Genomic DNA, 25,959 nt, shown 5'->3' on the forward strand with positions numbered 1-25,959 from the left:
ATAAGTTATTGATGCAACTGCAGTCTTAATATAGGCAATATAATCTTGATCCACTTGATTTTCCGCCAAATTATTTAGAATAGTTATAGATTTCATCTAGGAAATTCTGCAGTGTTTCTGGATTTGAAGTAACTAGTATGTCATCACAGAAATTGAAATACCACATCTATAGAAAATCTTTTGGTGAAGTTTTGTCCCCCTATTTTATGTCTGATGTTTTATTATCAGGTGGTAACTGAATAAGGTTATCTCTGTTTTATCTTTCATACAATCTTAAATTATTTTGCATTGGGACACCCTAGTAACCAATATACTTACACAATTAAGCAAAATAAATTCACAATTCTCTAGATCAAAAAATGTCTTTTTTGTATAGACTGTCATCTTTGTGCCCTGGAGGGTAATATTCTTCATTGGTCTTCTGGAATATTCGATCATTAAGTTGATCCGAATTCTGAAGTATTTCAAAATTGCTCATTTTCTACAGTGTTATTGTTACATTATTTCAAAAGCCTCTAAAAAGTTCTTTTCTTCTTACTCTTTTTTTCTCTTCCTCCTCCTCCTCCCACAACGCAGGACGCTCATGCGTAATCCGACGCCCCACCCCGCAGCCCAGTCCTACGGAAGGCAGGTCCTCCCCTTTGTATTCCCCACCCCTGACTTCACCTGTCCTGTCCGCGTGACGTATATAGGCTCTGGGGGACCGGTATCCGAAGGCGGATCTCCGAGGCGGCGCCATCAGCGCAGTACCTAAGGTAGGAAGGGCCCGCCCGCGGCCGGCTGTACAAGGAGACGCGGCGGGAAGACGTGGCGGGAAGTCCCCGCGGCCTCGGGACTCGCTGACCAGACGAGCCGCCGTGGCCGCCTCGTGACAGGTGGGAAGCGAGGACGCTAGGGACGCTCGTGGCCCCGCCTCCCTTCGACCCCCCCCACCTCTCCTTCTTTTCCTCCCTCCCGCCCTGGCGGGCGCGCGCGCGGGGTGCGGTCCTCTCTGTTTCTCCTCCCCTATCCATGGGACGTTCTGGGCGGGGTAGGGGCCCGGATGCCCTTTATAAACCTTGACAGCTGGACATCCTAGGAGACTTAAGGGTAGTTTGCTCCTTGAACTTGGTGGAAAACTGGGGGTCTGCACCTGCTTCTCCTTACTCCTACACCCCCATCCGGCCCCGAATCGTTTAGTGTGACTCCGGGTGCAACCCCTAGAGGCTGGTGTGGGAAGGGGCTGACCGGGCGCTGGAAGTTGGAACTAGAGGATGGGCGTTGGGGGTGGGTCATTCTACAATTGGTGATAATAGTTCTTTTTTACTCCTTGAACATCTCATTTGATACACTACTAACCATACCCATTTTACATAGAATGAAACTGGCAGACTAGTTTTAGTGGCTTGCCCAGGGTCTTGAATATCCGAGTTGGGATATGACCTCGCATCTGAACTCAGGTCTTCTTTACTCCAGGTCCAGGTTCTGCCTTTTGCTACTATCTGCTGTGCGCTCTCCTTTGAGAAATGATCTTGTTTGTCTTCTCTGAATCCTGTGTGGGCTCCCAAAGGCATTCTGGCAGGAAGCCCAAACCCTGGAATCTGGCCAGAACTCCCCAGATCTAAGTGGGGTCTCCAAGGAACCCAGACAATTGTTCCCCTTATTAAACCAAATTCGGTGTTAGTCCTGGAATTGAGTTTAGAGGTCACTTTCTAGGGTAGAAGCAGTTCTCTGGAAGTGGAGACCAAAGCTCAAGTAACAGTGGAGAGATGGGAGACCCATTTAAAAAGTTTGTCAACTAACCAAAGGAACAAATGATTTTTTACTTAAATTGCAGAAATGTGTATTGCTCAAGAATATTATTCAAATCATTATATTCAGGGGAGTTTGAGGGATTTTTGCTCTTTAATCTTACAGGTTAGGGTCTGCTCTGGTGTTGCAGAGCTGGTTTTGTTTATAATCTATTTTATCTATAATTTGCAATTTGTATTGAAATGACTTTGTTTTTTAGTTTTGATACAGTAGAGCTTTCTGTAGAGGCAAGTCAACAGCTCCTTTGCTCTTTTAGTTTTAAATTTTTACTTTTTCCATTTAAAATGTGTGCTCAGGAAGCAAATACAAAAGAAAACAAATGAACTTTATACCTCAGCAAACCAGCAAATAAAATCTCATCTTAACAAATTAGTAAAATGCACTTTTAGGGAAAATCAGGATAAAACTTGCCTATAGTTTTCCCAGAAGATAAGCAGGTAGGCTATATTAATGTAAGCTGGAAATTGTAGAATGCCCTCGATGGAAAATAAACTGCAGGGAATATAAACTCATCTGGGACTACCATCTCCTTGGGGATGTATACAGAGAAGAGCTCTAACCTTATTGAGGTTAAAAGATCTTAGGCTTTAAACTAAACCATAAACAGATTCAAAGCTAGTGCTGTCTTGATTTTGGCATCCTCTGCTTCTTTCAACTGCTTTTATTTAATAGGACTGCAAACAATTGCAGTTTCAGAGATAGCACTCCTACTGAAAGAACATTGGAAAAATCTATTGGGGGGGGGGTCACAAAGACTTTTTTTTTTTTTTTAAAGATCTTTATCAAAGAAATTAGTTTTAGTATTTGGTACAGCTGGCCAAACCTTGCAGTAGATTTGTGGAAAGAGTTTAGATAAAATATAAGTGACCAACTACTCTCAGTGATAACCACTTTTTAGCAATTTTCCAACTGTTGGCAAATGCTTTTCTTTCCCATGTGTTATGGCGGTTACATACTATTTTTAAAACAATTTGACTAAAAATAAATTTATGTGTAATATTGAAAAATCTTAGAATTCTGAGCAATGACCAATTATACTACTTCCAGAGGTAGAATCTAGGTTGGAAGGAGACATACTTTGTCAGACATGGCCATTGTGTTGATTTGTTTTGAAAATGTTCATGAAGTTCAGCTGGAGTATAATCTTAAGATATTTTTCTCTATTCATCTTGTCTTTGACAGAAGCTTTTCAGTCTTTGGGCTTTCTTTGTAATTGACTAGTATTAACAAGGCTTTTATACCATCTAGTTCTTTTTCTAGCATATAGCATAAATCAGAAAATAATATTTTAATGCTATCAGTCCTAGAGTACTAATTGACTGATTTCCATGCCTCATATTTTCTTGCTTCCATTTCTTTGTTCATATTGCCCCCTATTCTGTACTGTCATTGAATCCTATCCTTTAAATCCCATCTTGAATGTTCGTTTCTTCTGGATAACTTCCTTAACTCCCAAATTTGTAATGACTCCCACAACTCTTTGATTAACATAAAACTTTATACCTTTTAAGAATTTTGATTTTCTTGCTTTACATTTATGTGTGCATGGATTATATCATATATCATCAGCCTCAGAGAATCAGAGACTGTGTCTCAAACTTTGTATCATCTCCTGAGCCTATTCACTGTTTTGTACATAGAGCTTGCTAAATGTTTTTGCATTTTTTTCCCAAAAGGTCAAGGAAGATGAAGAAGAGAAGGCATTTGGATTTAGCAATTAAGAAGTCATTGGTGGTAAATGAAGTAGCAATTTTCATCTTAAATAGGTAAGAAAGACAAAATACTTAAAATAGATTTTATTCTTTTGACAAAGATAGGAGTTGTGTTTATCTGAACATTAAGGAAGAGGAAATTTTTATTTTATTTATTTTTAATTGCAGGGTATTTACATGAGAAACATGGTGACACTAATTCATACACTAGCAGATCATGGTGATGATGTCAACTGCTGTTCCTTTTCTTCTTCCCTTTTGGCTACTTGCTCCTTGGACAAGACCATTCGTCTCTATTCATTAAATGGCTTTAATGAACTTCCATATTCTCCACTAAAGTATCACACATATGCTGTCCATTGCTGCTGTTTTTCACCCTCAGGACACGTTTTAGCTTCCTGTTCTACAGATGGTACAACTGTTTTATGGAATACTCAAACTGGACTCATTATGGCAGTGTTGAATCAACCCAGTGGCAGTGCTGTAAGGGTGTGCAGATTTTCTCCAGATTCTACATATTTGGTGTCAGGAGCAGCTGATGGCACTGTAGTCTCATGGAATATGCAGACACATAAGTTGTTTAGGTATGAATCTCCTTATTTATTTTTATTGTATTAGAAGAATAATCAAAAAAAATCATTAAAAAGCTGAATGTTGTGAGATGTTTTGAAAATGTATGAGATGTTTTACTTGATTACACATGTATAATCTATATCAGATTGCCTACCATCTCAGGGAGTGGGGAGAGGAAGATAGAGGGATAGATAGAATTTGGAATTCAAAACTTTTAAAAAATGTTTTAAATTGTTTTAACATGTAATTGGGGGAAAATAAAATGTTCTTTAAAAATAAAAATAAAACCTAACTTGAGGAAATTATAAAGAAAAACATCAGAGAATCACCAGTCATCTGAAGATCTAAAAAGAAAATAGAGATTCAGCAAAAGCTATGATGGATTTGATCGTAAGATTTTTATACTTATGTTTTAGTCTTTTTTTGCAATGTTATTAATATATTCAGTTATAATATCACCTTTATTTTCAAATATTTATTTTCACTTTTTAAAAGAGTGTTTGTGATTAAGAATATCCATTTTTTAAAACAAGAGTATCTGTAACTTTATCACTTGTAAATTGGAATGGGATGAAACCGGTTCTGGGCTTACATTGTTATAGGGAACTCTATATGAAGAAATTCTGACCAGTGTATATACTACCTTTCTTCTCCCTTCTCCATTAGCCATTTTTAACTCTTTTATAAATTTTTTAAAACATTTAATTATTTCTTGATTTTTAAGTATTTGAATAATCATATTTTATATTTATACATTCATTTAAAAAAGGAAATTTTATTTAGGGCTTCAGTGATTCTGGTTGTCATTTTGCTCCTAATTTAATAATTCTTCTAATGTTTTATTCTTCCTTAACCATAAATTGAGGAATAGTTTCAGACCATTAGTTTAATGCTTTGATTTTTAAGCCCAGGAAAAACGAAAACTTTGTGCCCAGAAATATTTTATCTTCAGTTTAAAAAAAAGAAACACTGAGGATAAAGAAGCCTTGTAATTTTAACACTTATAAATTGGAATGAAATGGGACTGGGCCTATGATTTGATTGATATATAGATAACTCTCTGTAAAAAAAGGTATTTTTATCATAGAGAATGAATACAAATGGGCATCTCTGTCAGTTAAGGACTTAAAAAGTTGTTTGGGGAACTGAGAGATTACAGAAATAGTCACTTGGGGTTATATAGCCAGTGTTTGAAACATGAATCTAGTTCTTCTTTTTCCAAAATTGATTTTCTATCTATTTTCTATCTATTTCTGCTTTAAAAACATATATTTTAAAATTATCATTACTTTAAGGCTGAGTGTATATATTTATTGAGGGGAGGTAGGGCTGCTTATGTGGAAGTTTTAGTGTGGAATAAGGCCAAAGAGGAAGACTAAGAATCTTGGCATATCTTGGTATATGTTTAAGACTAAGACTAAAGTTTTTTCATTGGTTTTTGTGTAATTTGGTTTAAATAAAAATAAGCTTACTAATTATGAGATTTCCATTTATTCGTTTTGCTTTTAATATAGGGAGAACCTCACATGAGCATTTCCTAAGCAGCTATGTTAAGTATCCTTTATTGGATTTTTATATAAATGTGCAGTTTATTTCAGGTTTTTTTCATTAGCCAAATTGTTCTGTCTTTATTTTTTAAAAAATTGTTTTACATGACCTTTTGAGAACTATTAATTACTCCATCCTAGTACCAACAATTATCTAATTTGAGGGGAAAGAGGAAGGTAGTCATTTTCAAGCAATATGTAGAAACATTATATAAAAAATAAAATGAAATAATAAAATACTACAATCATAGGTAGCAATATAGAGTTAAAGTTATCTTAAAGGAAATTTTTTTTTTTAAACTAAGGCGATGATGGCTTATGATTTTGGCACTTAGTCTTCCTAGTTTTAATTTTTAGCTAATAGGATACAGCATATATGGATAGTAAATTTAGCCACTGGATGGGGCACTCTACTAATTATTGAATTTTCACTAATTTTAAGAAAATAATTGCATATGTAATTATCATAATACCGTACTTTTTTTTTTCTAAAGTTAGGTTTAACTTTAACATTATTTTTCTAAGATAAATTTGTGTTAGGAAGAAAGAAGTAAAATAGAAAAATTCATGTTTCTAAAGGGTTATTTGGGTTTGGAGAGAGTTAGGGTTTTGTTTTTTTTTTTAACTTAAATATATAAAATTAATGTGAATGTGTTCAATTTAAATTTATTATGATTAGTTATTTTGAAGATAAAAGTATATTTGATAATATTGTCTGTATTTGCTGTTTTAATGTGTTTGATATGAAACTACTTTGACATTCTCCTTTATGCATATCTCTGCATAAATAGATAAATGTAAATTGACTTTAGGTTAGGATATAGGCAGTTTGGTGAAATATATTATTTGAGATAACATTAAAATTTTCACTTTCTTTTAAGAGAACAAGTTTCAACTTTGGGCATATGTTAAATTTCTTCCTCATTGTAAAGGAATAGTAATAGTCATTTTTTACCTTTTTAAATAATAGCTAGGATTTATAATTTTTTGCATTATCAGATTATAGTTAGTAGTTACGTTTTCAAAACAAAAGATGTATAAAGTCAAATTCTTGTATTCTTTAACTCTTTATTTCAGATGTGGTAGTGTTAAAGATGGTTCCTTGGTGGCCTGTGCATTTTCTCCTAATGGAAGCATCTTTGTCACAGGATCGTCATGTGGAGACTTAACAGTCTGGGATGATAAAATGAGGTGTTTATATAGTGAAAAAGCACATGATCTTGGAATCACTTGCTGTGATTTTTCTTCACAGCCAATTTCTGGTTAGTTGTTTTACTGTTTTAAGTGTACCTGCCTTATATTCTTTTCTACTATAATTTGATGCTTTCTTTTTTTTAATCATTATTAGGTATAATAATCGCTAATATATGTTAATATTAATAAGTATCATATATTAAGTTCTCAATTCTATCCTATAATTTCTTTGTTCTCCTTTATGATAAAAAAGTACCATAAGTGGGATGATTCAACTACTGATAGTATCAGATACAAAAATTCATTAAGACCATTCATTTATTCTATTTTTATAACTGCAATACAAAGAGGATTAGATTTTGTTGAAGTCTTTTATATGATGCATAAGTTGAAATAACTTATATGAAAATTGTATTTTTGACATTTTAAAATTGAGTTTCTCAGTTTAAAAATTTACAACTTTTCAATTATGTATTTATTGTAATTCTAAGCAATGAAAAACAGGTAATCTGAAAATTATATAAATTATATCTAATGATGTAGATAAAATTATTGAAGCTGAAATAATATTTAAGATATATGTTTACATTAGAATCTAAATAGGGAAATCTATTTGATTTTCATGAATAAGTGATTCCATTGGCTTTTAAAGGTGCTTCTTTAGCTCAAATTTGAAATCACTCAGAAGCATCCTTTTAGATATGTATAAATTTTGAGGGCATTTATAAAAAAATCTAATTTTTTACTGGTTAACAAGAAAGGGTCTTTAAGTCATCTTTATAATGAACACAAATTAATATTTGTGAATTTATAGTTACTTCTTAAGAGATGTATTAAATTTGTAAATAAGAATGTTCAAGTAAAGAATACTCATCAGGAATATAAACCAGTCTAACTCATTTTACACAAGAGTTGTATTCCTCCAGAAATTCATGTAGATCAAATAATGTTTAAAATATATCAGATGAACATACTATTGTAAAGTCAGTAACATGAGTAACATGTTCAGTAATATGAGTCATTCTTGTTTTAATGCATTTAGTATCTTAAAATAAAATCAATCTAAATGTTCTGTAAAATAAAGACAAGTCTAAGTAACTGTGGGAACATAAATTGCTCATGGCTAGGTTGAGCCAATAAAATAAGAATTAAATTATTTTTCACATTCAGTGATGTACTAGTAAAAATACTAAAAGAATACTTTATATAACTAAAAAAAATGACAAAAAATTATTTCAAGGAAAAAAAGGTCAAGAATTTCACTAATAAAAATGAAATAAATGGCAAATAAAGGGGGTCTATTCATATCAGAAATCAAAAAAAGTAATAGTTATTCGAGTGATTAGAACTAGTTAAAAATTTCATTTGCTCAACCTACAATATGAGCAGCTAATGTTTTTTCACTTAATTCTGCCTATCTTTACTTCTGCAAGAATTGTTTTATAGTTCATAAATTCACACTTTTTTTTTTGTTTAAACAGAGTTTTGGGGTGTGTTTTGGTAGCTATATTCTCAAATACTTTATTCTTTCTATAGTTATTTGAATAAAATTTTGCTTTCTAGATTTTTCTGCTAAACTTTATAGTTTATACAGATTTATTAATTTTCCCTGAAACTTTGCAAAATTTATTCATTATTTTAATTATTTTATTCAATTCTTTTAGGTTTTTAAGTGAATCTTATCAATAGCAAAAAAAGTAATTTTATTTATTTTTTTCTCTAAGCTTATTTTGTCATACATTATTATTCCTAAGAATTTTATAGATCAGGAACCTAAGATTTAGAGAGCTTTATGTGACTTATACACTGACCTAGTAATGGTAGTCATGGTCTTTCCAATCCCAAATCCAGAGTTCTATTGTGATGGTGCCTTTTCTTTTGCATCATTTATATCATAGCATAACACTAAGTATAAAATAAGTACTCAGTGAATAATTGTTGGCTGAATAGAGATCATTTCTTGCTGCAGTACTGTGATTTCCTTTCATAGTCTCCTGGGCCCAATTCAAATCATATCCCTCCATAGGCCCCAAAGGCGAGCTTTGTTCTACCTGTGTGACTTTTTCAAAGGCAGTTTCTTCTTTGAAAATGCTACCTGCTGTATAAAGGACAAATATGGAGTATTTTCATAATGGAAAGGACCAGTTAGTCCATGAAAGAGTAAGTAAGGTTCAGAATCATATTTCTGTTCTAGCTGCAGCTTTAAGGAATCCTCCTTTATTGCTAGCTTGAAATTATAGGTATGTGTTAGAAGAGGAAGAATCAGCCATGCCAGTGATAGGCTGAAAAAGTAGTTGGCTCTGATTTTGCTGCTTCATTTTTGAATCACTAGCTGCCACCTGATTTAGCTGTATTTGCTTGTTCTGCCTACATGGCGTGAAATTGGATGAATTTAGCATTGGGGCAAGAGTGGCTTCTTCTTTTGGTTCCATTCTTAGTCATTGATGTAGGCATTTCTTCCATCTATCACAGTTAAAGCACCTCATTACTTATCCATCTTGTGGGCTTTTAACAACTTTGTTCAATAGGTCTGCTGCAGGTGACCCATCTAATATGTTAGGAGGCTTATTTATTTTCTCCTGCCAACAAGAAAATACCAGTAAGACATATGGGCTGTCCTGCTTATTTTCCCTTCTTGCCACACAATCCACTGAATTTTTTTCTGTCATATACTTTCTTGATGATAACATTTATTCTTGTTCTTACAGTTCCATATTTGTTATGTTTTAGGGAACTGAAACAGTGTAACAGAGTGTTGTGATATACTTCTCTATTGTCTTTTGAGTTTTTCTGATTTTTTTTATTTTTCAGAGACTACTATTCTGTGGTTCAAAGCCATACAACACCATTTGTGGAATATTTGTATTAAAAAGATAGGTTTTAAAAACATTGATTTTTAGTGAGAAAGTTAGGGTCCAAGAGCTATACAATTTCTGAAAGGCTTATATAGTCTATTCTCTTCCTGTTGAATTATGGGTCCAACTCATTGTCTATTTGCTTATATATGAAACATGCTAACAAGTGCCCTATTTTCTACATTTTTGGAAATTTTTGGAGTACCTCATCATCTTTAGGGAATCCCTCTTCAACTTGAACCTTACATAGCTCTCTCCATGTCTGTAGCAAACCTTTGATGAACATCCATCTCTCTTTTATGTCACAACTAATACATGCAGAGAACAACCTTATCTATTTTGTTAGGTCTTTAATGAAAACTTATTAAAACATTTATTTTTATAAGTATATATTATTTTTCCCTTCTACTCTCCCTCCACAGAGCAGTAAAGTAAAAGAAACCCTGATGACGAATATATATAATCAACAACTATCCAAAAAAAAAAAAAAAATCCCCCATTGACCACGTACAAAAATATTACCTTGATAGGAAGTGAATAGTCTGTTTCATTTTCAATGCCCTAGACTTGCTTTTTATCATTGCATTAATCAAAATTCTAAAATTTTTCTAAGTTGTTTTTCTCTTTATGTAGTTGCCATTATTTAAGTTATTCTTTTCATTCTGTTCATTTCATCTGCATTAGGTCAGAGGAAGCTGTTCAGTTTTCTCTATAACTGACCATTTAAAAATTTTTTATGGCACTGTAGTTTTCCATTATATTCAATCAATCAATCAGAAATTTTATTAAGCACCTAGACACCATGCTAAGAGCTAAAGATCAAAAAGGAAGCAAAAAACAATCCTTGTTCTCAAGAGCTAAGTCTAGTGGAGAACCCAGCATGCAAATAAATATATAGAAATCAAGCAGGATACAGAATAAATACAAAATAATTAACAGAAGGTAAGGCCCTAGAATTAAGAAGAATTGGGAAAGGCTTCTTGTAAAATATGGGACTTTAATTGGAATTTTAAAGGAAACCAAAGAAGTCACTGGGCAAAGTTGAGGAAGAAAGCATTTCAGCATTCTCTGACTGAAGAGTATCCCCTTAGTATCCATTTGGAAAAAATGGCTATAAATAATTTTGTAAATACACGTCCTTTTTCTCTTTCTTTGATCACTTGGTGGTATAGGTCAAGGAACATGCACAGTTGGGTAAATCTTGGTAGAATGATTGGACCAGTTCAACAATACCAGTAACAGTGTCTAGTGTTACTACAAAAATAGTGTGCCTATTTTCTAGTAATCTTACCAATATTTGTCATTTTCCTTCATTGTCCTCTTTGTCAATTTGGTGGGTTTCAGGTGCAATCTCAGAGTTGTATTAATTTAAATTTTTAATAATTAGTGATTTGGAGAATTTTTTCATATGCCTGTTGATAGTTTGAATTTCCTTCTCTTTACACTTAAACATCTATTAATTAGGAAATTACTCTTATAAATTTTAAACTGTTCCTTATGTATCTTGGAAATGGAATCTTTGTTAGAGACTCACTTCAAAGATTATTTTCCAGTTAATATGTTTGTCTTCTAATTTTATCCATATTAGATTTGTTTGTTCAAAAATATTTAACTTTTACATGCTCAAAATTGGCTGTTTTATCTAATAATCCATATTTAATGTTTAATCATGAACTCTTTATCTTTAGATGTGAAAAATATCTTCTTTCCTGCTCAAGTTTTGCTTATGATAGCACCTTTTAAATCCAAGTCATTTTCATTTGAAGTTTATCTTCATATCTGATACTATGCCTAATTTTTGAAGATTCTACCAGCAGTTTTTTTGTCAAATAGCAAATCTTTACTCCCATTAATTAGAGTGGTTGTGTTTATTGAGTCCTAAGCTACTTTTGCTTCTGTGTTTTGGTACCTAATCTGTTCCACTTATTGACCTCTCTATTTTTTAACCAATGATATCTGCTAGTGATAAATTCTCTTTTCCTCCTAACCTTTTTAAAATTTTTATCCTTGAGAGTTTGACCTTTTGTTTTCCATATTCATATTATTATTGTTTTTTCTAGCTCCTACTGTAATTGAAGGTGAAAATGGTTGTTGTGTATTGTTTTGTATTTTTTAATTGCATATAAACTCAAAAGACTATGCCATAAAAAAATCTATTTAAGGTTGACTATAGTTCTACCATATACATAAATATTCAATGTCAAACTTGTCACAAGGATAAAAATGAAAAGTTAGGTTTTTTCTGGATGCTAATCATTTTTGAGTTCTGTTATAAAGAACTTGTTTGTTGACATGTTTTTCAAATGTCCACTATAGAAAATATAGTGCATTAAGCCAAATTAGACCTCCATATCTTCAATTCAGTATCTTTTCTTTAAAAGTGTATTTATATAGCATTTCATAATAGTTGCTTCTGTGACATCATCCTCAGAGGACAAGAATATAAGTCTTAAATTCTAAAATTTCTCTGTGCAGGTTTATCATTAATTCATTAACTAATTGATTGAATATACTAATCTCAATAAATGAATTAATTCTATTAAGTGAATGTTTCTATTTGCACAGGTTATTTAAAGTCATTTCTTGATTATGATTTATTTTATAAGAATAAATTACAAAGGCATAACTACATTTTATCCAAGACTCATAGATAAAAAGCCCAATGTATTTAAACTAAGCCATTATACCTTCTTATGGTCAATTTGTGATTATCTTCAAGGGGGAGATTATCCATATTACAGCTGGATTATCCCTAACAAATCTTGCTTTTAACTTCCTTATTTAATTAAGAAATTGAACACTTCATTTCTACCTCTTTCCCATAGCTTTGCATTTCTTGTTTTGTATTAATGTTATAAAGTATTTTATTGTCCACTAATAGCATGGAATAAGAAAGCTAGGAAGAGCTAAACTGGGAGAATATTGGAAAACCACACAACTTCCTAACTCTTCTGTCTTAATAAAATGTTCACAGTGTGACTTTGTTATTATGCTTCAAATATTATAAGTGCTTAGACTATCTAACACATTTATATTCAAATATAATTTTAAATATATTACAAAAGCCTTCCATTGAATAATTGACATTCAGTTGCATTTCAGGGAATTATATTTAAGAAATATTATGTTTTATTTCCAAACAATAGGATAATTAAAAAAACATTTAATTTTATGTGTAAAAGGAAATTTATTTTTGCAGTTCACAAGTATTATGCTTTTTTTGATTTCTTATTTTCTCTTTTTTTTTTTAAGAAATAGCTTTTTATTTCAAAATATATACAAAGATAGTTTTCTTTTTTAAAAAAAAATGCTTTTTATTTTCGAAAAATGTGCAAAGATAGTTTTTAACATTCACCCTTGCAAAACCTTGTGTTCCAAATTTTTCTCCCTTCCTTTCTTTCCTCTTTCCCCTAAATAGCAAGTAATCCAATATAGGTTAAATAACTGCAATTCTTCTATACATATTTCCACATTTGTCATGCTGCACAAGAAAAAAATCAGATCAAAAAGGAAAAAAATTGAGGAAGAAAATAAAAAGCAAGCAAATAACAATAAGAAAGGTGAAAAACTATGTTATGATCCACATTCAGTCCCCACAGTCCTCTCTCTAGATGTAGATGGCTCTCTCTACCATAAGTCTAATGGAATTGATCTGAATCACCTCAATGGGTGATTCCATCAGAGTTGATCATTGTATAATTTTGTTGCTGTGTACAATGTTCTCTTGGCTCTGAGCAGAACCAGGAGATCATTATTCATGGCAATAACAAGACTATACGATGATCAATTCTGATAGACATGGCTGTCTTCAATAATGAGATGATTCAAACAATTCCAATTGTTCATTGATGAAGAAAGTCATATACACCCAGAGAAAGGCCTGTGGGAGTGTGGATAGCATGTTCATGCTTTCTGTTGATGTTTGCTTGCATTTTGTTTTCCTTCTCAGTTTTTTTTTTTTAGATCTGATTTTTCTTGTGCAGCAAGATAACTGTATAAATATGTATATACATATAGATATAGGAATTAACATGTATTGGACTACCTTCCATCTAGAGGAGAGGATGGGAGGGAAGGAGGGAAAAATTTGGAAAAGAAAGTTATGCAAGGGTCAATGCTGAAAAATTATCCGTGCATATATTTTGTAAATAAAAAGCTTTAATTAAAAAACAAAAGCAATGTATTAGTGTCCCAGTTTTCCCACATCCCCTCCAACATTTGTCATTATCTTTTCCTGTCAGCTAATCTGAGAAATAAGTAGTGATACCTCAGAGTTGTCTTAACTTGCATTTCTCTAATCAATAATGATTTAGAGCATTTTTTCATATGACTAGAAATGGTTTTAATTTGTTCATCTGAAAATTATCTGTTCATATCCCTTGACCATTTGTCAATTGGAGAATGGCTTGTATTTTTATAAATTTGAGAGAGTTCTCTATTTATTTTAGAAATAAGGCCTTTATAAAAACCCTTGTAATGTAAAGTTTTTCTCTCAGTTTTCTGTTTCCCTTCTAATCTTGTCTGCATTGGTTTTGCCTGCATAAAAACTTTTAAACTTAATATAATCAAAATTATCCATTTTGTATTTCATAATGTACTCTAGTTCTTCTTTGGCCACAAATTCTTTCCTTTTCCATATAACTTAGTGGTAGATTATCCTTTATTCTTATAAATTGCTTATACTATCACTCTTTATGTCTAAATCATGAACCCATTTTTACCTTATCTTGGTATAGGGAGTTAGGTGTTGGTCAATGCCTAGTTTCTGCCATACTATTTCCTAATTTTTCCAGCAATTTTTCTCAAATAGTGACAAAATCCCAGAATCTGAGGTCTTTGGATTTATCAAACACTGGATTACTATAATCTATTCCACTGATCAACTACTTTGTTTCTTGGCTAGTACCAAATGGTTTTGATAACCACTGTTTTATAATGTAGTTTTAGGTCTGGTACAGCTAGGCCACCTTCATTTGCAATTTTTTTCATTAATTCAAAGGGAATTTATTTTTTAAGAAATTCAATAAGCTTTTATAAATGGCTGCTCTGATATTGGCTTTGGGAAAGAGTATGTAAGAAGCCATTTCAGATAGGGAAAACTACATGAAAAAAAACAAAAACATGAAAGTGAGAATGTATATAGAATATTTGAGAACAAAAAGTAGATTGGTTTGGTTAGTATGCTGTGGTTTGTGAGAATTCTCAAGTTTATGGTTCTTGGAGATAAAAGATTGAATTATGGGTAGTTAAGGCCAGATAGTAGAAAACTTTGAAATCCAATTAGAGGGAATTAGTTTGGACTTTGTCTTATAAGCCCTGAAAAGCCTTTTAGAGTTTTTAAAGCAGGGTTGTGTTATAAAGAAAGTGATGGTTTCACTAGTATGCAGTTTGGCCCTCTGATCATAGCTTGATGGTAGCGATGGACAATTAAAGCCATAATTTATAACTTATTTTCAAAGAATTTTTTTAATGCAATGACTGCTATGTGCCCATTTAGCATAGTGTTAAAATTGAAAAAGCATGAGCGCTGATTTTGACATGCCTTTGATACTGGCTAACTATGTAACCATAAATCACTTAACACTTCTAAGCCTGAGTTTCTATATCTATAATGTGAAAATAATAGTACCTATACTACATAGCTCATATTTTGAAGTTCAGGATATCTTTAGATAATATATCTATAACTTATTGCCATCTTTAAGGATATATGGGATATGATAGTGAGACACTCATGCAAAAAAAGGCTCATTTACTGGCAAAGAGGACTTATTTGAAACAGTTCAAGTAAGAGATTAGATAATGAAAGAGAAAAATGTGACAGATGCAATGGATAATTAACACAGTGAAAGTATATAAATGTGTTTTCTGGGGCTAAAGTTTTTTTTGTTTTGTTTTGTTTTTTAATAGTTTTTTATTTACAAAATATATGCATGGGTAATTTTTCAGCATTGACAATTGCAAAACCTTTTGTTCCAATTTTTCCCCTCCTTCTCTCCACCCCCTCTCCCAGATGGCAGATAGACCAATATATGTTAAATATGTAAAACATATGCAACATATGTGTATGTGTCCATACAGTTATTTTGCTACCAAAAAAAATTGGACTTTGAAATAGTGTACAATTAGCCTGTGAAGGAAATCAAAAATGCAGGTGGACAAAAATAGAGGGATTGGGAATTCTATGTAGTGGTTCATACTCTCTTTTATTGGGTGTAGCTGGTTCAATTCATTACTGCTCTATTGGAACTGATTTGGTTCATCGCATTGTTGAAGATGGCCAGATCCATCAGAATTGATCATCATATACTATTGTTGTTGAAGTGTATAATGATTTCCTGGTCCTGCTCATTTCACTCAGCATCAGTTCATGTAAGTCTCCCCAAGCCTCTCGGAAATCATCCTGCTGGTCATTTCTTACAGAACAATAATATTCTATAACAATCATATACCACAATTTATTCGGCCATTCTCCAATTGATGGGCATCCACTCAGTTTCAAAGAGGGTTGCCACAAACATTCTTACACATACAGGTCCCTTTCCCTCCTTTAAGATCTTTTTGGGACATAAGTGGGGCTAAAGTTTGGAAAAAAGACTAGAAATTTAAGATTTAACTGCATACTGAAGAAAAGAAATGAACAAAAAGTAGGAGAATGTAGAGCCATGGACACTAAAGAAAGGAATCAGCAGTAAAGCTGCTCCCCAGGAATAGAAATAGGCCACTAGATTTGGTGATTTTGTGTGGTAGTTGTATTATGGGAGAGTAATTATCCCCAAATCCCAAAATCACACTCAAGGTAAGAGTAATTGAATTTAAGAAATTTGGCAGCTGGAGGAGATAACAGGTTCAATCGAAGATTCTTGGAGTGGAAGAATAATAACTGTTTGAAGTAAAAGAGAAAAAGAGGAAGAGGAAAAAAGGAAGTAGAGACTGTACATGTCAGAGGAGGAGGAGATAAAAAAAGAAGTAAGAACTTGATTTCTCACAAATGGAGACAAATTTACAAAAAGAAGACACTTTTTTTGGCAACAAGAAAAAAGCAATAGTTACAGAGAAAAAAATAAGAGAGTTGGAAAGAAGAATATGAAAGAATTTTATGTTTATCTTAACAAAGTAGGCTTGTTTATACATCCAAGAGTGGGAGATAGGTAAATAGATTTGGGAATTTGTAGAAAAAAAATTTGAGATAGCCCCAATAGTTACAGTCTTGATCAAATATAAATTATTTTTTTTAAATAGCTTAGGTCATTTTTATTTATGAATCAAGGGTTTTGTAAACAGATTTTTTAAATGCCTTTTACAAGGAATTATTTTTAGTATGAAATGAAAAGGAGTAATTAAAAGAATAAGATGATCTTCATTTTATCAAATATCTGGCTTATTCCTTGTCTACTCTCTCTTCCATTCTTGGTTCTATTATCTTCAGGCTCTAAATTGATTTCATAGTCTTCCTCATTAATACTTCACTAGCTTCAAACTTAAAATCTATTGCTCTCTTAACCATCTTATATTTCTGACTTTAAAATCCTCATCCTTGAGATACAGTAATGAAATTGAAATGAGTCTTATCCTTTTCAAATTTATGGTACATAATCACATTTAGCCAACACTTTTTCAATTCCCTAAATCATTCCCCATGGTGATTGTATCAAAATTCACTCTTTTTAAACAATTAAACAATCCACCACAACCATATATCCCTATGTCCTTTTACTTAATTAAGATGATTGAGGACAACAGACATGGGAAGTATTTCAATTTCCTTAGTCCTTAAAAATTTTTAGTGTCGTTTCACTTGTTACAAGAGATTTATTTCTGTTCCTTATTAAAAGTAAAAAACTCTTTTACCTGCACCATCGATCCCATTCTTACCTGTTCCTAACAAGGTAATATGATAACAAATCTTTGTCATTCTCTATTCAGTCCATCTTCTATATAATAGTCTTCCCTGTCCAGGTTCAATCTTTTCTCTTTTCTTTTTCTTGCTGTTTAATGTCTCTCTTTCCTTACTACACAAGGGCAAATACACAAATATTCTATCACTTATAGGCAAGACTTGAAATTATACCATTGCAAGAATGTGATTGGTCATTTTTAGGGTCTACAAAAAGATAACAATAATATACTTCATAAATCATCTTTTACTGATATTAGAAAACAAGGTAAATGAATATTACTTAAAAGAAATGCTTTAATAGAGATATTATCAAATATCAATATAAAAAAATCTGTTTTCTTGATTTTAATCTGCTTCATTAATTTTGATGCATTTAAAATATTTAATTTTACCAGATGGTGAACATGGCCCCCAGTTTTTCCGAATGGCATCATGTGGTCAAGATTGCCAGATAAAACTCTGGGTTACTTCACTTACAGATTTCTTAGGTATGTATACATCTAGAGTCATATGCAGATGTTTTTCAAAAAACTAGTCAGAATGCCTAAAATTAACCCTAAAATTGTTTTTACTTAATGTTTGTTATCAAAATAAGATCATTCACACCAAAGAGAGTATGGTAAATCTTGAGTGAGGCAAAAAAATTAGATAAAATGTTGTTCTTGCTTTTATGAAAATTACAATGTAATCAGGGGATAAGATAAACCACAGATAATTAGAATACATATGAAATGATAATTTCACTAGAAAGCTACAAAACAAATAAGTGAGTTTTTAAAGGGAAAGCTTTTTCCCGAGAGTATCAGAGATCTGATGTGTCTTCCCCTGTTATCTTTTATTTGTGTATTATTTCTCATATCCTCATATGTATGTTTATTTTCTATATACTCCTATATGTATATGTTATCTTTCCAGATATGATATAAGGTTCTCAAGGGCAGGGACTCTTTTTTTCCCTTTCTTGTCTTTGTGTCTCTAGCATTTAGCACAATGCCAAGCATATTGTGAATACTTAATAAATATTTGTTGTTTGAAAGCTTCATTTAGCTTTATATTGGGCTTTAAAGGATAAATAGAAATTCAACAGATAAATAATGGAAAGACTACATTCTAATAGTCATAGCAAAGTGGCAAGAAAACAGTATATAAAGCTAATTCAGAGAAGGCAGAGATTGGAGGCAGGAAAACTTACTGAAGCTACTATAAAAGTCCAAGTATGTGGTAATCAAGGGTTTTACTAGGGCCTATACTCATCCATGTTATCCTCAGTTTTTTGCATACCTGTCCCGCTCTATCCTACCTTTTCATTGTTCCTTTCTACTAAACAGTTTAAGACCCCAGGAGAACTCCAGCCTAAGGCCAAATCACTATGGACAACGAACTTACTCTTGAGTGATTAACAAACTCCTTCTTGGTCATATCCTTCCCATCTTGGTGATTCTGAATCCCAGCATTCATCATTCATACTTCATTCTTTATTCCCAATTGCCTAATCTCTTATTTCCATACACCTCAACTCACTCTCTACACATCTTTCAGTGTTTTGCTTCAAAGATATTCATGCCTTCAACTATTTGCTCCATACTACCTGTTCCATAAACAGTAAATTTACATCTTAAATCTTTTCCTTTCTTATTCCTTTCATCTTCTGGCTTCGGAGGAGCTAGATATTAGCTACTCTTTTTAGCACTGGCTCTTTCCTTCCCACTCACTAGTTGAGGTGGGGATATTGAAATATTCCTTACTTAACCCTTTTCCCTCACCCATAACACTATTGCCACCTCCAAGTTCCCCACTAATCACCACCCTTCCTTTTGAGTCCTTACAATTTACATCTATTACCCAGTCAAAATCCTGGTAGCTGTTGCGTGTAGATCTCTAGGAGACTCCCCTTTCTTCCTTTGTAAATTTGGTGTCTGCTTTACAGACTTTGTTTTTTTCAGTCCCTGCCATCATAGTCAGAAATTTCAACATACATAGTAATGTTCCCTCAAATACCCTAATCTCACAGTTCCTCATCTTACTCTTCATGTGGCCTACTTCTCAATCACACCCAAAGCTGTTCATCTTGCCGTCACTCACAAATGCACCATTTCATGAACTCTGAAATTCCCTTTTGCGATCACAGTCTATTGTCATTCTACCCTTCTCTGCCTTGCAACCACAATCCCTGTTCTTCATCCACATTATGATCTCCAGTTCTACTCCTTGGTTCTTTTTGGGCCCTAACCTTTCTGTTCACATCTCTAGACTTAAAACTTCCACATTCATATCTCTAGCTGTCCCTAGCAATCTCAAACTCTTAAGCTCATTATGTCCAAAACTGAACTCATTATCTTCCCTCCCCACTCTTACCACGAGCCATATTCTCTTCCTAACTTCCTTATTATAGAGGGCACCACTATTCTTCCAGGCTCACAAGGATAGGTATCATCCTTCAGCTCTCACTCTTAATTCTGATATTCAGTCTGTTGCCTAAGTCTTGATTTTTTTCCTTTGCAAAATCACTCATCATTATACTTCCTCCTTACTTCTTCCACTGCCTATAGCACCCTGGTAAAGGCCATCATCACTTCACACTTAGACTGTTGCAATCATCTACTGGTTTTCTGCCTGATGCAAGTTTCTCCCCACTCCATTCCATCCTTCACTCATTTATTAAAGTGATCTTCCTAAAGCACAGATCTAAGTCTCCCCTTCTTACTTCTCCCCCATCACTCAATAAACTCCAATGACTGCCTGCCACCTCAAGGATCAAATATAAAATTCACAAAATCTTTTATAACATTTCCTCACTTCTACCTCACATATTCTTGACCCAGTGACACCTACCTCCTTGTTGTTCCTTGAACAATATACTCTGTCTCCCAACTTCAAGCATTTTCATTGTCTCTCTTTCACCTCCAGAAACATTTTCCCTCCTCATCTCCACTTGTTTAATCTGGCTACCTTTGCATCTCAGCTAAATCCCACTTTTTACAAGAAGCCTTTCCTAATCCCTCTTAATTCTAGTGACTTCTCTTTGTTGATTATTTCTGATTTATCTTGTCTTTACCTTATTTGTACATACTTCTTTGCATGTTTTCTTCTCCACATGAGCTCCTTCTAGAGCAAATCTTCTTAAATTGTGGATCATGATCCTAGGTGGGGTCATTTTACTGAATGTGGGGGTTGGGAAAAATTTGGCAACACTAAAAGGTTTCTGAATGCTCAGCATTCTGCAATAACAAATATTATGCCAAGATTTTATTCTTTATGTAAAAATAAACAAGCACATCCATCTCATTAGTATGCAAATTTGCTTTCATCTTTAATAAATGGTAAAATTAAATGTACACCAAAAAATCATTTTGAAATAAATTTCTTTATGATTTATTATCAGTAATTTTTTTTAATTTTATATGCCTATATGCCTAGGATAATGTAAAAATTTCTTGGGCAAAAAGAAAGTCACATATGGGAAAAGTTTAAGAAGCCCTGCTCTTAAGACAAAACTGTCATTTACCTTAATTTATATCCTCAGTACTTAGCATAGTACCTGGCACATAGTAGAAACTTTTACGTTTTTTGAATGATTGACAACTAGGGCTATACTTGTTCTTCTCATGTTCTTTCCATCTTCTTGCAATACATAAAACCTAACTTCTCCCAGAGAATATTGTATCCTTTGCTATGCTTTCCAGTATGGGATATGTAATGTTTGGGCTTGCTTTCTGGAGGACTTTGGGATCAGCCTGAGTCCTGGATTTTAGTGGAAAAGTGATGAAGGCAGGACAACCTGGTCAAAGATAGACTGAAAAAGGGATATTCTTTCTCAGCCCTTAAACACCCTATTACAATTACATCTTTACAACATACTGATTATGCGTGAATTAGAGAACCATTATATCACCATACTAAGGACTAAGTATATATGTGAACTAAAGAACTTATCAACTTATTAATTCCACTGAGTCAATATCTTGTTTAAAGTATACTTCTCCAGAGTTCTGGCCCTCTACAGGGATATACCGTCACTCCTACCCTTCTTCACCCTTCCCATCCCCAGCACTTTGGACAGGAAGAAGAAAAGGTATATTTCATGCTCCTTACTCTATTCTCAACCTACCATCATCATTCAACAAGCAAGTTCTAATTCACCTGTTTTGAGATTCATTTCATCCAGATATATCATTCTAACCATATCCTTGTGACTGTTTTCTTCTAACCCCTGGAGATTCTTCCTTTTGTAGTGAATTTAGTACTTAACTCACAGTATTCCTTTCATCAAACCCTGCCCTTAATGTGTGATTTCAATTTACATATTGCTGTACATATACAGACCATTTGTGTAGCCTCTTTTGTTCATGATTTTCTAATTGATAATGAAAATCTTTGGTTAGTTTTCTGAAATTTGGAGTTCTGAAGTCTTTCAAAGTTATGTTTTATTTTTGTGTATTATGGTGGTCTTTGCATAGCATAAATTTTCTTCTGGTTGTGCTCTTTCACATTATGTATCAGTTCATAAAAATGTTTCTCTGAATTTTTCATTTTAGTCTTCTGATGAATAACATTACATTATATTCATATATCACAATTTATCTGGTCATTCCCCAGTCTATTTTCAGTTATTTGGTGTCACAAAAAGTCCTGCTCTAAATATTTTTGGACATATGTCTGCGTCCCTTTTATCTTGACCTTTTGGACCCACATGCCTGACACTGGAATTGCTGGATCAAAGGGTACAAATAGTTTGTTGCCTTCTTATGTATAGTTCCAAATTGTTTTCTAGGAATCAGACCAGTTTATAGTTTTGCCAACAGTGCATTAATATGCCTCTCCTCCCAAAGCTCTCTCAACAATTGTGAATTTTATCATTTATTGTCTTACTGGATATTATATAAAATCTTGGGTTTTTAATATGCATTTCTCATATTATGAGTGATTTAGAACATTCCTTTATATGGTTGTTAATTTTCATTTCTTTTGAAAACTTCCTGTTCCTATGCGTCATCACTATTTTTCCATTAAACCAAGTTTGCAGACTTGGATACAGTCTCAATTTTATCCTCTCCATATTTAATTGATCCCTATTTCTTGTTGATTCTCACTCCAGGAGTGAGACAATTATATATTTGTAAAACCTCCAAACTAAGACCAAAAAAGTGAGGTGACTTCCTCAAAGTCGCAGAGTAAGTAGCAGAGCAAGGTCACTGTAAGCAGAGAATAGAACATACCAGAATACTCCAAAGGGAATAAATCACAAAGAGGAAAGGTAGAAAAATTGATTATGATTGAAATCAGAGTACTTAAAATCTTTTGATGTAACTGTGGACTGCCAGAAAGGTGAAGTAGCAGTAAACCAGTATGACAAATTTCAGTAATAAACTTACTAAGGTTTAATTTGAAGGGTAAAGAACAGAGTGACAAACAGTAGCAGACACTGCAAATGGTGTCTTTGACTAACTGTGTGGCTTTTTGAAAATCATTTAACCCTTATGAGTCTTAGTTTATTTATCTGTGGGATTTGGACCAGATAGCTTCTGAAGTCTGTTCTACTTCTAGATCTTTGTTCTTCTGGATGATATTCATAGATTTTAATGGAAAAAAAAGGACTGTTCATTATAAATTGGTTTTAGCTACATAAAGATAGGTAATATATGTAATTTTATATTTAATGATTGGGAGTCTTCTGGTCTTAGCATTTTGGTTAACAAGTATTTATTAAGCATCTACTATGTGCTATGCTAAGTGCTGGGCACACAAAAAGACATAAAAGACCATCCCTGCTGTTGAATTGTTCATTCTAATGAGAGAGACAGTATCAAAACAAATATGCACAACCAAGATCTCTACAGGATAACCTGAAGGTAATCCATCAAAGGAGGTGTAAGTGTTGGAGGATTGCAAAAAGCATCTTATATAAGGTTGTATTTTAGATGGAATTCCAAGAATTCCAAAGTCAGAAGAGAAATGTTAGGATTGGATAACTAGACCTGAGAATCATTATCCTAGAGAAGATAACAGCTCCTGGTGAGATTCCCAAGTGAAATAGTTAAGAGGGAGAAGAATAGAAGGCCCAGCACAGATCCTTGGAGGACTTCCACAGTGGGTGACACAACCTGAAGGAAACAGAGAAGGAGCAGCCAGGCAAGGGGAGCACCAGGAGAGAGCAGTTACATGAAGCCCTAGAGGAGAAAATGACCCATGGGGCAGAAGTTGGGGAGAGGTCTGGAAGGGCAAGAATTCAGAAAAGGCCATTACCTCTGGCAATTAAGAGACCATCCTCACTTTGGAGAGAACACTTTGAATTGAATGGTAAAAACAGAAGCTACCCTGTAGGGAATTAAGATGAGAAAGAAGGGAAAAGGCAGTGTAAGTAGGGGCTGTAGGTAGCCTTCTCAAGGTGTTTAGCCACAAAAGGGAGGAGACATATGGAATAATAGCTAATGGGGATAGGTGTGGCAAGTGGGTTATTTGAAGATTGGAAAGTCATTGGGCATGTTTGTAGGCAATGAGAAGCAATCCATAAACAGAGATTGAAAATAAGTGAGAGTTAAAGTCATCAAGAGTACTACTAACTGGTAGAGAAGAAGGGCTAAAATGGGATCACTTGTACTTGTAGAGGGATTTGCCTTGGCAAGAAAAGGGAACATGTCTTTATGTAAGAAGCAAGTGAATAAGGTAGTAGCAGAAAACGTCTGAGTGGTGTTAGATGAAAAGCCAGAACAAGAAGATGCTTTCAGCAAATGTGAAGTTTTGCTATGAACTATGAGGCAAGGTTCTTAGCTAGGAATGTTAGAAAGATGAGATATGAGGGATTTAAAGAGAGAGGAAAAGTTATTAAAAGCTTCTGTAGTGAGTGCAGTAGTGAATTAATTAGGAAGGAACCAGTAAGATCCAGTAGAATTTATATAACATAATTTTCAAGTGGACTTATTCAGCACAATTATATAAGTTTCTTTAGCTTTATTCAGCAACTCGTGTAGAAATGAAGGCAACTAAGTAGAAATGAAGGCAACTAAGTAATTCAAGGCTGAAACTTAGTTTAAGTCTGAAACTTGATCAAGTCTGAAACTTGGCAAGGAAAAATAGAGTAAGAGGGTAAGAAATTCAAGACTAAAATATAAGATAGAGTTGAGTTGGTTTACCAAAATTATCAACTTAGGCAAAGGAGGAGAGTGTAATTAGTTGAGGGGCAGTGGGCTGGGATAAAAGGGAGTAGTGGAATCTTTGAAAGTCAAGGTAAGGATGAAGCCCGGTTTTCTTCAGTTGATTCACAGTAGCTGTTGACAATAGAGATAGCTGATATACCACACCAGTGTATGTTAAAAATCAACTCAGCAGTAAATTGAAATTAAGTTTTTATTCCCAATTTAAATAAATTTTTCATAAAATAATATTTATAGAATAAAGTTGTGATTATTTTATTTATGAATTTTTTTCAATTTTCTTTAAAAATAGGAAATATTTGAAATAAGATGTTTGGCATTTTTCTTTTTTTCCTTTTTAATTGTCTTTAAAATTTTATTGATGCTTTTGGAGTGGGTTTTTTTCCTTCAGTCCATTCATTTCTTGATATAGCTTCCTCTGCCTCCTCTGAACATAGAAAAAATAATTATGAGAGAAACAATTAAGTAAAAACAACTTAAAATAATGGCCCCATTGATATTGCAACATTATAAATATGTAGTTCCCTACCTCTGATCAGAGAAGAGAAAAGTGTTTTCAACATTTCATTTTCAGAGCCAGGATTGGCTTCTCTTAGTTGTTAACATTTATTTGTTTATACTTCTGTAATTGTTCTGTATATTCCTATTTATTTCACATAGCATACATTCATACAAATTTTCCCATATTTCTCTGAATTTCTCATGATCATCATTTCTTTTTTTCTTTAAAAAATTTTTTATAATAGCTTTTTACTTTTAAAATTAACATTCAAATAGTTTTCAACATTCACCCTTGTAAAATCTTATGTTCCAAATTTTTCTCCCTTCCTTTCCTTGACTCCCTTCCCTAAATAGCAAGTAATCCAATATAGATTAAACATGTATAGTTCTTCTTCTTTTTTTTTTTAAATTTTTATTTAATAATTACTTTATATTGACAGAATCCATGCCAGGGTAATTTTTTTACAACATTATCCCTTGTACTCGTTTCTGTTCCAATTTTTCCCCTCCCTCCCTCCACCCCCTCCCCTAGATGGCAAGCAGTCCTTTATATGTTGGATATGCTGCAGTATATCCTAGATACAATATATGTTTGCAGAACCGAACAGTTCTCTTGTTGCACAGGGAGAATTGGATTCAGAAGGTAAAAATAACCCGGGAAGAAAAACAAAAATGCAGATAGTTCACATTCGTTTCCCAGTGTTCTTTCTTTGGGTGTAGCTGCTTCTGTCCGTC

General features: G+C 33.2%; 1 protein-coding gene across 3 annotated transcripts in view; it reads left to right on the forward strand.

Annotated features, from left to right (window-relative positions):
• The first annotated feature begins 650 nt into the window (after window positions 1–650).
• The window catches only part of WDSUB1 (WD repeat, sterile alpha motif and U-box domain containing 1), a 66,076-nt gene continuing 40,767 nt past the window's right edge, over window positions 651–25,959 (forward strand). The window contains exons 1-5 of one of the 3 annotated variants that reach the window (XM_051986330.1): window positions 651–755; window positions 3,468–3,557; window positions 3,672–4,087; window positions 6,701–6,885; window positions 17,968–18,060. In XM_051986330.1, coding sequence (XP_051842290.1) covers window positions 3,681–4,087; window positions 6,701–6,885; window positions 17,968–18,060 — 685 coding nt within the window. In that variant the 5' untranslated portion in view covers window positions 651–755; window positions 3,468–3,557; window positions 3,672–3,680. Of the gene's footprint in view, window positions 876–3,467; window positions 3,558–3,671; window positions 4,088–6,700; window positions 6,886–17,967; window positions 18,061–25,959 lie in introns of all 3 variants that reach the window. The other 2 variants (XM_051986329.1, XM_051986331.1) reach the window with 2 other exon arrangements.

The sequence above is a fragment of the Antechinus flavipes genome, chromosome 3, assembly GCF_016432865.1.
Source record: "Antechinus flavipes isolate AdamAnt ecotype Samford, QLD, Australia chromosome 3, AdamAnt_v2, whole genome shotgun sequence".
NCBI classification, from domain to species: domain Eukaryota; kingdom Metazoa; phylum Chordata; class Mammalia; order Dasyuromorphia; family Dasyuridae; genus Antechinus; species Antechinus flavipes.